The following is a 12,843-nucleotide window of genomic DNA, read 5'->3' as shown; positions in this document are numbered from 1 at the left end:
AAGCTTCAGTTGACTGCACCCTCTACACTCCGAGGCAGCATGTTCCAGATCCTCTCCTTTCGCTACACCTAAACATTTTTTTTCCTCCTGTCACCATAGTTTCATTGGCAAATTACGTTGAGTCTGCAGCCTCTGTTTCTCACTCCATCCACCAACGGGAACAGTTTCTCCCCATCTACTCCGCACAGACTGGCGTGATTTTGAACGCCTCGCTCAATGTAATCTCACCCCCTTGTCTGAAACGCTCAGGCTGAGCTTTCCCACTGGGCGAAATAGAGGAGGGTAAGGCTGCAATGACCATCTACGTCATGTGATTTCATAGCCTTGGCCAGCAAAGCTGTATGGCCCTTGGCAGTGTGGGCAGTATAATGGGGCCAGAGACACAGGCAGAATGTGAACAATTGAAAACTGGATTATGCCCTCCTCATTTTGGTGCCCTTTATAATTGTTTGTATTCCAGGTCAACTACAGCCAGTACACACACCCACAGTCGCCACAGATGTCTGGATATTTTTGTACTTCACAAAATACAACTCTGATCCCAGAGGCCAAAGGTCATTCTCCTGAAGCCCATAGTGCCCCAACCCTATTCTTTAACAGCCACATCTTACACTTATATAATACCTCTGTCGTATGATTTCAACTAAAAGCATAGGTAACATTTCTGTCAAATATTGGCCTCAGATTATGAAAAATACTTTTGCTAAATATCCCAATTACTCTATCAGGTAAACAACATGCATTTTAACTTTAAAATGGGTTTAAAAAAAAACCCTTTACTGGAGATTTCGTACATAAAGTTTGACTTTGAACCATGTAAGGGGGTATTGGACGAAAAGAATAAATTAGATCAAAGAGGTAGATTTTGAAAAGCATTCTTAGAGAAAGAAAACAAAGTCAGAAGGTGGAAAAGTATGGAGGGAATTCCAGGCCTAGAGAAATGAAGACAATGCTGCAAGCTCTTAAATCCTAATAAATTAAAAAGGCAAATTGATCCATCAGAGAGATAGCACAGACTCACAAAGTGGGTCAAATGGCCTCCTCTTGTGTTGTAACCTGACTCTGTTGATCCTATAATACCATACTTAGGTATTTTGTGGGAATTGAACATTTTGGATCTCACTGTGTTGACAACCTCCATTTTTCTGTCTCCTTTAGGTGTGTCTGTTAGCAACCTTAGTGATGGGGTCTTTGTCATCCACGTTCCTTGTGAGAACAACAATCAGAAAGTAAGGATTCCCAACCTCTTTATTTCCTTCTCATTGATATAGGGACCATTCTTGACTTGGGTTTAACAATATAAAATGGGCAAAATTGGATCAGATGCTGTCATAAATCCCACATTAATTTGATTTGCATGGAGTTCAATGGAAGGCAAATTTGGATTATATGTATAATGTGATGATGCTGCTCCTTTAACAAAATTGTGTTGTCCTTGTTTTTTTTCAAAAATGTTTTACGAGACACAGGTTTCAAAATGTCTGGCTTGACCTACTTGAAGAAGTTATTAAGTTTAAAAACAAAATTGTACAACGAAAGGGGAGTGGCCAGTTCTCCCAGCTCAGTTTTACTCTGGTTTGGTTTGGGTTTTAGCAGTCTGGCTGTTCACTGAAAGCAGTCAGTCCGTTTGGAGGCTGCTGGTCAAAGAAACAGCTACATGGAAGAAGGTTCTCCATGCTGAATCTCCCTGTCATCTCTCTCTCTCTCTCTCTCTCTCTCCTGTAAGAAGCTGTGTTTGATTTTCCTTTTTTGCCAAGGGGTGTTTATGGGGATTGTTGCAAGTATTTGGAACAGCATCATTAAGTTGAGATAATCTGTTGGGTTTTTGGAGAGGTTATGCTATTCTGGATTCTGTTCTCTATTGTTTGTGTTTCATTCAGTAATCTTCCATAAAAATTGCCTTTTTTAAACTAAGTGGTTTTGACCAGCTGCATCACTCCTGAAACATCCACTATGCACGTACTTAAAACAACGAGAAAAGTTAGGGTCCGGGCTACTTTCTTGAAATGTTTTGAGGGGGTCTGGCCTGGTCCATAACAATAACGACCATCTGATCTATGAGCCATTTCTGATCAGTTCCCACAGCCGTACAAATCAGAATTAACCTGAGAGATTCCTTGTAGAGTTACATTGAAAACGAAGGCGAAACTAATGTCAATTGAAGGGGGCAAGTAAAGACAAAAACTGTCTAGAAACTAATAATAAAAGGAAGTTTATCAAAATTATCAGAAAATTCATCAACAGTGTCCAGAGTTCTCTGGAGCTTTATTTTGTTGTCTAGCTGTGCATGTTCCTGATACAGGATCTCCTCTGGGATCCACAAGGAATGTTTGGACCACCACTGCCCAGTGGCTACTCCTCACCCAGACCCTATCAATCCCTCCCACAAGACCATCCCAACAAACTCCATCCTCATATCCAGCTTTGTGCCAATAGGCAGCTAGGATCCGTACAATTCCTGAAATGTTGCCATTTGCCTCAACCTATTGCCCGCCCAGACAGGAAGTGGAGCAGCTTTATGGTACTGAGCTCAAGAGCTTAAATTCACTGCGGCCTCACATGGGTTCAAGAGGAACTGATTTCTGTGAATTCCTGCCATAAAGCCAAAGTTAAAATCAATCTCAACACCGTTTCTCTCAATTCCTCATTGCAGCATTAATCCCAGCACTGACAGATGTTTCGGGAACTGTCCTAAAGCACCCAAAGTATGATAGCAGGATAGGAAATGTAAGCAAAGTCTTCGTGATATTATGATGAACAGATAGGCTAGATCAAGAGAAACTCTTTCAACTGAATGGGCAGTCTCAAACAAGGTTAGACAGTCAACAAATCAAACCTAGGTTTTTCAGAGTCAAAGTAATTTCGACACACAATTTGGAACTCTCTTTTGCAAATAACAATAGATTAAGTGTTCATTTTAAAATGTGAGATTGATAGACCTTTGTTCAGCAAGAGTCATTAGCAGCACAGAAAGAGGCCTTTTGTCCCATCTAGCCCATGCTCGATGTTAAGGGATAAGACTACAATGGCTACATGGGGCTAGGGCACAAGCAGTAAATGGAGTGAGGGCACAGGTGGTCCATGGAGCTAGGTTGCAAATCAGCCATGATCTCTCTGAAAGATTTAACAAGCTCAAGGGGATAAATGGCGTGCTCCTGTTCGTACTCCCTGGGGGCTAGTGTCATTAACTCCTCTTTCTAAATGTATCCATCCTGTGTATAGTCAGGGAGATGAGTAACTTTACATATTACCCAGTGCCATTCTACACCAGTTCATGAAATGACTTCTGTTGGTCTGTTGTAGCGAAATTGATGGAGTTTGATTGGTCAACAAGTTCATTCGGGCCAAATATTGTCGATCTTGTTAATGTTGTTCTTTCCTTTCACATATCCTGTGTGATGTAACCTGTATGCCTTACTCTGTCCAAGTATTTTTTATCCCTATAATCTGTATGTCCTTGCTAACTATGATCTGCCTGTACTCTCACAAACAAAGTTTTTCACTGTACTTAGGTACACATGACAATAAATCACATCAAATCAATTCAAATCAACAGTACATGGTCCTTCCTTCTTTACATTCCTATGTGACTTAAAATAATCCCTTCTCATTGGGGCTTAGGGAAGGAAGAAGGATTTCGCTCTCTCAATGCCTGAGAGTAAGGAATTCAACCATGTGGTGAATTATAAACACAGACCGGAATTTTCAATCCCCAATCCCTCCGGAGCTGGCAATCGGGGAGGAAAACATAGCAGGGACATAAAGCTACTTGATATTCAATCAATGCGGAGTGCCCATATCAGATGGCAGCACCACTCTGAAAGCCTTGTTGGGAATGGTCCCTCCCTGGGCCCAATGGAGGACTCCCCTATAGCCGTTCCACAGCCTCACCATGCCTCCCATGACAGCACACACACAACACTATACCAGGGTCTGCCCGACTAGACCTGATGAAACCCCTCCCCTCCCATCACTCACATCCTTAACTGAATCCACTGACAATCATTGTCGAGACCGGCTGCAGTCCCAGCAGTGGCCACCATGCCCAGTGGCACTGTTAGGATTGTGGAGCCAATCTCGCCCAAGCCAACTAATGGCCCAACAGCCGTTCAGACAACTCAGGCATTTCCAGTCAAGGGTAAGTGGGAAATCTCACCTTGGATCTGGATGGGGACAGTAGCACAGTGGTTAGCACTGCTGCCTCACAGCGCCCAGGACCTTGATGTGAATCCACCCTGGGCCGACTGTCTGTGTGGAGTTTGCACAGTTTCCTCCGGCTGCTCTGATTTCCCCCAACAGTCCAAAGATTGGCCATGCTAAATTTCCCTGTGGTGTCCAGGGATACACAGGCTAGGTGGATCATCCTTGGAAAATGCAAGATTCCAGATATATGGTGGGTTATAGGGATGTATCTGTGTGGGATGCTCTTCAGAGAGTCAGTGTGGAGTTGATGGGCTGAATGGCCTGCTTCCACACTGTAGGGATTCCACAATTCTATCAAACATTTTTTGTGAGTGGACATCTAAGTCAAGAAGTGGTGCTACCGTCTCCATGTGAAATTCTGCCATGCTTTCTGCAGTGGCATACATCAGTGAAGTTAAAGTCGCATGCCACATGAGGGAAGTTGGTGGTGGTGGCTCATCCACTGGGTTTGGACTGACTGTCTGTCTCATGTATACAGGGAGATGTCATTCTACAGTGTGACTACGTATTTGAGACAGTGACCAAACTCTGTACAATAGCCAGCAAGCAAAACAGCTTCAAAATCGTCCAGGGCAGGTAGGTATAAAAAAAGCTCTTCAGAAAGACAGGTTTATCGCACAAACATAGATAGTATTAGAGAAACTCAGCAGGTCACGCAACATTCATGAAAAGAGAATGTTATTTAGCATGACTCTGCTTCAGAAAACAGCTTCATCCCCAATATCTTCAGTTCTGAAGAAGAATCATACTGGACTTGAAACTTCAACTCAGTTTCTGTCTCCACAGATGATGTCAGGCCTGCTGAGTTTCTCCAGCATTCTTGTTTTTTTCAATTCAGTATAGCAAAGGAACAGGCCCCTTAGCCCACCACGACTCATGTTTGTTTATGATTTCTAACATCTGTAGGACTTTGTTGTTATTATGAAAATACCTGAATAAAAGATGTTCAACTGTGAGGATAGACTCAACTTGGATGCCCTTGAGCGTAGAAGTCAGAGGAATGATCTAGTGAAGTGTTAAAGACATTTACAATAGATAGAGAAAAACTTTTTTCTTCATTATGGAGAGTCCACATCAAAAGGATAAAGTTAGGACTGGGCTATTCAAAGATAATATCACCTCTTCACACAAGGGGAAATGGAGTTCTGGAACTCTCCCTTTCAATAAAACAAATCAGGATGAGGGACAATGAGAGTTTCTAATTTGAGATAGTTGGATTTATGTAAAGCAAGGGTATTCAAGGTTATAGAACTAAACATGGTTAATATACAGATCAGCTGTGATCAGACTGAGCAACAGAACAGACCAGAGGGGTCTGCTTCTGTTGCCCCCACACAGTCTTTGACAAATCAATCTGCTTTATTGTGACATTATCACTGTTGGATTATGTTGAAGACATTGAGCCATGTTAGGCTTGTCAGTCTGAATCCAGGCAGCCTTTCTGAATCCAGAAGGCTTCCCTCCATGTACTGGGTTTGACCCAAGTATGCAAGCCCAATGTCTCTCTCAGTAGCAATGTTGGATGATGGTCAGGAGGAAGAATTTTGGCTGATTTGACCCCTTGCTAGTTCAGAAGCATTCAGGCCAATTGCATTTCCCAATCACCATCAGTTAAAACAGCACAGGCTGAGATTTCCCCGGACAGTCCTTCCATTTTCTGAATAATTTGCTGACTTGGCAGCAAAGATCTTGCATTACTTGCAAGTTAAGAGGAACTCTTGTCACTCAGTCGGCAGTGCCCCTTTCCCTGAGCAAGAAGCTCAAGTTGGAGTCCCACCTCAGCACTCGGTGGCCAAGTAGAACGTGTTGATATTATGGTCAAGCAGGTTGAGTATCAGCCTTGAAATCTTTCCACTGTGTACCAGTGGCAGGTGGTAAAACCAGGAAAGGTTCCTGGGCAAAGCATGTGATGGAAAGGAATTGGAGCCTCTCCCATCACCATCCATAGCCCCAGGCTATGACACAAAGGTCAAAGTGCATGTTGCCACAGTAACAGGGACTCTGTGGGGGCTGACTGTGTTGGTTGGCTGGGCAGCCTGCATGAAGCAGGTTGGTGCCTCAGAGTTTGATCTCCATCCCGGACGCAGTAGACTGGGCTCCTGTCTCCTGTTCATGGCGGAGGTAGGTAGCATTATGGGTCAGACCAGGATTCAAACAGAGAACTTGAAAAAAAGAAAACCTTCCAATAGAAGGTAAAGTGTTCGGGACGAAGTTTTAAGAGTGCAACCTGATTGCTCTAAAGGGGCTAGCAGGGAGAGATTCTGGTGACAAATGGGGCAGTGGTTTTAAAATGGTCAATCTGAGGATCTAGGCATTATAGGCAAGGCTGGTATTTCTTGTTTTCCTGATTGTTATAGGCATTCTTGAATCACTGCAGTAACCAATCATGGCTGTATTACCTGTTTCACATATGTAGTAGCAAAATCATGAAAGTTCAGCAGAGTCCTTGATGGCAGACAGCAGTGTGAATGATAATGACGTGATTATGTGAGTTAAATGTGAAAAGAACATTAAACTGAGAGTCTTATAATGACAGTGGACACATCAGAGAAAGTTATGTAACTTAGAGCCTTGTACTGGACTGAAGAAGTAACAGAGGATGTTATACCAGAGAACATTATACGAAGACAAACAAAAACAGAAATTGCTGGAGAAACTCAACAGGTTTGACAGCCTCTGGGAAGAGAGAAACCAATGTCCAGGTCTACAGAGGGATCACTGGAGTCGAAACATTAACTGTGTTTTCTCTTCACAGATGCTGAGTTTCTCCAGCAATTTCTGTTTTTGTTTGTTTCAGATCTCCAGCATCCACAGTTTTTTATGTAAGGTTATAATGAGGATGAGGCAGTGCGATCACTGAATTGTATAACCGAGCTGTTACAAAACTTCATAATGAGAAGGTAACATATTGTGGGTGTATCTGAAAATCTCATATTAACAGTAAAGTGGGGAATCTGTAACAAAGTATTACAGCAACTTTATAATAAATCCAGAAAAAAGTGTTGCATATTCTAATTAGTTTTTGCTCCCTTCTTAAGTATATATACAAAATTCCATGAAGTTCTAATATCCTACTCTGTTTCTAAATGTTCCTGTTTCAGCTTGAAATTTACGATTCAACCGGGCAAGGAAGGTATCGTCGATTTCACATCGGGCCATGAATCACAAGTCTTCAAAGGCAAAAATGGTCACCTGATGGTGGTAAGGTTTTCCATCAATGTTATTGGAATAGAAGGATTTGATTGAAGTGTTATTACTGAGAGAGTGAGTCCCCAATCTTGGTACAAGCAGGAATCTGACAGGCCACTGCTCTGGTGCAGTTGGCAGCAGAGGGAGAGAGGGAAGTAAGAAGAGGTGGGGACTAGGTGATTGGGTATGATATCCTGAGTCTGGTCCAGCCTTTATAAACTGTCCAGCAGCAAGCATCAGTGAGATGTTTCAAAGGACAAACATGTGACAGTGACAGTAAATGTGCCAGAAACCTTCTAATTGTGAAAACGTCAAAATGGTCACCTATGAATCTTCGCTTTTTGCGTGAGAGTAATCCACAATTTGCACTGGCTCAGTAACCAAAGGACATAGATTCAGCTAAATGGTGGAAGAATCAAAGGGGAGATGAGGATATTTTTGCTTGAGGCTGTGAGTTGTTCTGATCGGGAATGTACTGGAAAGCGATATAATGAGAGCTTTCAAAATGGGTTAGCATATCAACCTGAAAAGGAAATATCTACGATGTTATATGGAAACAGTAAGGAGGCTGTAAGATCACTTTGATAGCTCTTTCAAAGAGGAGGTCCAGTCACAATGGGCTTCCTTCTATGCTGTTTGATTCCAGCACATCCCCAGCTGCTTCACAAATGCAAAACACTGCAGGTGCTGGAACTCTGAAGTGAAAACTGAAAGGAAATAGGGGAACACTCAGTGAAACAGCTGCAGAGGGAGAAACAGAGTTAATGTTTCAGGTTATCTTGGTCTTTCATCCCAAATGTGGATTCCTCAGACCCAGAATTATCTCACTCACTCACATCTGAGGGGTAGGTGGGAGACCATACAGCACTGAGCAGGCCAAGGAGACCACAACCTCTTATAGCAGTGGTACTTCCTGTTTTGATTTTCACCCTCTCTTTGTTTTTCCAACCCATTCACAATCTTTAAGGTCTTCGACTGCAGCAACTTGTATTTATAACAGCATAAGAAATTCAGCAGGAGTTGGCCATTTGGCCCTTCAGGCCTGCTTTCCCATTTAGTAAGATCATGCCCAACTTCCACAACCAATCCACCTTTGCACCACCCCCATGATCTTTAATTATTGTAGCTCTTACAAATGTACCAAACTCTGTCTGCAATGTAACAATGATATGATTCCTTAGCAAATAAACTGTCCAAAGGTGATTCATAAATGTATTATCTAACAAAATATAACACTGAGTTACTCAAGGACAGATAACCATAAGTTTGGTCAAATAGTTAGTTTTAAGGAGCTTCTTAAAGGAGGAGAGGCAGAAACATTTATTGTGAAAATTGTAGAGATTTAGAGCCTGAAGGCAAGTGTATAAAATCAGAGATGATCAATGGATCAGAATTGGATGGCAACTGAATCTAGGAGTGTTGGCAGGATCAGGAAAGTTACAGAGGGGCGAGGCCATGGTAGGAAAGGATGAGAATTTAAAATTAATGGAGAGTGGAATGTCGACATTGGCTGCGAATCGGCCTGGACTCACAGGCTGAGCCAAGGCCCCAGGTCTACAGCTAGGTCTGGGTGACTGAAGGAGTGGAAGCTTTGGCGAAAGGATGGCAGAAGACCCCAATGACAGGCAGCAGGATCTGGAGGAGTGTTGGACTGGGTACAGGAGGGACGGAACCTGTAAATCCCCAGGCCCATGGCTCCAGCTCAAATGTGGTGGTTACAGGATTGGTAACACACAGCAGAGACTGCAGAAGCTGTTACAGAGGCTCTGGCTGATGTCAAGCAGTGACTGGAAGAGCAGTAATGGGGCAGGAACAAGAAGAAGAGAGTAAGATGAACTCTACTGCAGTAAAATCCTGCATTATATTCAGTGTTTCATGATGGCACTGGAGCATGGCAACACTTTGCATATAACATGTGAAAAGACACTTTTCATTGAGTTTTTATATACATATGGCAATAAATCTAAATCAAATCTATAGTTGCATTCTCGTGCAATCCCGTGTTATAAGAAAGTTGCATAATAGTAACACTGTTTAAACTAATATGGTCAGAATCACCAATTATAACCAATACTGGCTTTAAAAGTTCCCGCGATAGAAACAGTGTTCCCAAATTGTCAATCGCGTTATAGCAAATTTGTGTTAACGAAATGCACGCTATTACAGAATGACCAGTATGTTGGAATGATTAAGTCAAGAATTAACAAAGGCATGGAGGTGGGACTCAGCAGAGGGTCAGCTGAGCATGAGCTGATGTTTGATGATGTTTAAGAGGGAGAACAAGCAGAATTTGTGATGCTAGAGATATGTGGTTAAACATGAGAGCAAGTTACACACAGAGAAAGTGAGCACTGCAGATGCTGGAGATCAGAGTTGAAGAGTGTGGTGCTGGAAAAGCACAGCCGGGCAGGCAGCATCTGAGGAGCAGGCGAGTCAACATTTCAAGCATAAGCTCTTCATCAGGAATTTCAGATGCTGTCATTTTTAGAAAGAAGTAACCTAACCCACTGTCCCTCATTGACATGGGATGCATTTATCATTTTGAACTCTCACCATGTTTTGGATGACTTGTTCCACTTCAATGGCCCCATTTCACATTATCAGTGCAGTGCAGTGACCCTCTGAGTAGATCTGGGGCATTGCTGCTCCCTAACCGCAGCTTCGATTGACAAAACTAAGAACTATCTTCATTTTTCATCTTTCTGACAGTTTAATGTCCAGTCTGAGAGTCAATGGACTGAACATTGGGTATAAATGCTAATGCTTACTGAACATTGATTTTGGCAGGACTATTATAACAACTCCTCTCTCTTTTTCCTTTTTACAGATGACCCCGAGGGTAAAGTCCCGATGACCTTCCATTATTATTCATCTGTTTTTGTCGATAAATTTCAAGGGAAATAGCAACTCCTACAAGTTCCAGAAGTATTCATTGCCTTACCAGATTATCCACTCATTGATATGTTACTGTGTGGTCCTTTCATCTCGTACAGTGTAGGTCAAGGCTAATGGGCTTGTCTGATACAGTCTCATTGCCACAAACCTTTACAGTGCCTGCAAGGTACAAGCACCGAGTTACAGAAGGGGCTTGAGTCAATGAATGGGGACATATCTTGGTAATGGCAGTGTGTGAAATCTGCTACACAAATTCAGAATGCTCCCCACCAATCCTCGCCCTGACCTGTCAGCCTTCTGTCTCCTGATTGCCTTAAACGTCTCTGGGCTAGAACAAGAGGGTTGGAGTCTCGTGGCTGTCATTTTGTGGCAATGGTTCATGGTATAAGGTTGCAGAGACATGGTGGAGAAATTTAAAGAAAGGCATTAGGAATTTAAATTTCAGATGTTGAAGATCAGCCAATGCATGTCAGGGATAGGTGAGTGATGGGGCAATATGAGATGACATTAAATTGGTGGGGGTGGGGTGGAGGGAGCTCTCCCTGCATGAATCGTTTCATCAAAAGGACACCCAACGATCTCTGATTCAAATGTACCTCATGGGTCAACAGGTCATGAGCAGGGGTCACCAGTCATGGTCTGAGAGGCTAATCTGGAGGAGGACACAGGCAGCCGGAGAGGAGGGGTCACCTGATCGAGGTTGGGTGTGGGAGGGTGGCAGCGAGGGAGGAGCTAGCTTGCTAACAGTGTAGGGCAGCAGTTGACAATTCTAATAGGAAGCCAGAAGAATTACTCTACTCTTCCTGCTTCTACATTCAGCTGATCAAAAACATGATTTGTTACCTGTTTTGCTGATGGCCTCAAATTGTTTTTTACTTGAGAACACAGACCATGGATCACGATCAACTGGCAGCCATTCAGCCTCAAGCAGCCTGGATAGGCTTTGGGTCTCCGATCTTCACACCCAATGGCTCCAGAACAAGCCATTACAATCACTGCCTAATCTATATGGTGAATGGAGCACAGTGTTGTGTGTGTGGTGCTGGAAAATCACAGCAGGTCAGGCAGCATCCGAGGAGCAGGAGAATCAACGTTTTGGGCATAAGCCCTTCAATAGGGCTCCTGATTCCTGATGAAGAAGCTTATACCCAAAACCTCGATTCTCCTGCTCCACGGATGCTGCCTGACCTGCTGTGCTTTTTCAGCACAAGACTCTCAACTCTGATCTCCAGCATCTGCAGTCCTCATTTTCTCCGTGTGGAGGACATTGGGCACAGAATGAGTAGGCATATTGCCCAACTTGTCGTCTGAAAACTGACATCACATAATTGTGTTTGAGAGTCATTGTTCTTCTAACGATGTCCTCTGGTCCTCCCCTCATTGCAAAGCCTCCAACCACCTTGGTCATTGACTCTGGAAATGGGGAGGCTATGGCTTAATGGTATTATCTCTAGACTATTAATCTGGGGACCCAGGTTCAAATTCCACCAAGGAATTTGAATTCATATTTGAAAGGGGAGAAATAAAAGAGTCTAATGACCATGCTACCATTGCCAATTACTGGGAGAAAAATCCAACTGGTCCATAATTGAAGGAAATCTGCCATCCTTATCTGGTCTGACCTACATGTGACTCCAGATCCACAGCAATATGGTTGACTCTTCACTTCCCCATGGGAAATTATGGATGGGCAAAACTGCAGGCCCAGTCAGTGAAGGCCACACCCTGTGGCTGAATCAAAACAAAATCCTCCTGGAATCTCTCACTCTCTATTCATCCACCCTACTTTCTTCAAATTGGTGACAACTTTTCCAATTATGATCCTTGACACAATTTGGGACCTCTTTTGCATTAGGGATTACGACATAAATAAATGTAAGCTGTTGCCTTCCATTGTGGTCTACCTTTCTTTCTGATAAAATAGAAGTTAAACACTATTGCTGTTTAAGTTTGTTGTATCGTGATGTGAAATCACATTGGATTAAGATGCTTCACTAAAGGTCATTTCTGGGGAACAGCTTACCCATAAAGGTGAAAAGCGGTGGATCTGTTAACTTGTATCATCTTTAATCTGTGAAAATATGACAAAATAGAATATGTATTATCATGCAAGTAATCAACTGTATTATGTACCGTACAAGAATGTGTGTACATAATGATTGTTCTCTTTAGATAAATAAAAATGTAATTATGCTTTCTAGAATCGTGTTTATTATTTTGGTATTTACCAGTTTATTTATCTTTAAGTAATTTTTTTTAGACTTAAATGTAATGTTTGTTTTCTGAAGAGAGCTAGGGTTGTGGAATGTGTTAATCAGAGATTTCCTTTGTCATTCTTGGGATGTAGGTGGTGTTGATAAGATCAATATTTATTATTTATCCTTGAAGTAGTATTGGGGAGCCAACTGATTGGCTGCTTCGGCCTTTTGAGAGGACAGTTAAGATTTAACCACATTGCTGTGGGTCTGGAGTCACAGGCAGGTCAGACCAGGTAAAAATGAGATTTCCTTCCCTAAAGGATGTTATCATAAAACCTTAATTGTCTTACTAATCTGG

General features: G+C 42.6%; 1 protein-coding gene across 1 annotated transcript in view; it reads left to right on the top strand.

Moving 5' to 3' along the window:
* Nucleotides 1-12,482, top strand: part of myo1ha (myosin IHa) — an 80,011-nt gene extending 67,529 nt beyond the window's left edge. Inside the window, exons 29-32 of the mRNA XM_043715494.2 lie at nucleotides 1,159-1,229; nucleotides 4,682-4,779; nucleotides 7,305-7,404; nucleotides 10,220-12,482. Of these exons, the coding sequence (XP_043571429.2) occupies nucleotides 1,159-1,229; nucleotides 4,682-4,779; nucleotides 7,305-7,404; nucleotides 10,220-10,246 (296 nt within the window). The 3' untranslated portion in view covers nucleotides 10,247-12,482. The remainder of the gene's footprint in view (nucleotides 1-1,158; nucleotides 1,230-4,681; nucleotides 4,780-7,304; nucleotides 7,405-10,219) is intronic.
* Nucleotides 12,483-12,843: the final 361 nt, after the last annotated feature.

Source organism: Chiloscyllium plagiosum, unplaced genomic scaffold (genome assembly GCF_037043375.1).
Source record: "Chiloscyllium plagiosum isolate Xiang-an unplaced genomic scaffold, Cpla_swu_hap1 HiC_scaffold_24, whole genome shotgun sequence".
Lineage (NCBI taxonomy): Eukaryota > Metazoa > Chordata > Chondrichthyes > Orectolobiformes > Hemiscylliidae > Chiloscyllium > Chiloscyllium plagiosum.
Note: the sequence above shows the minus strand (reverse complement) of the source record. Positions and strands in the feature narration are given on the sequence as shown.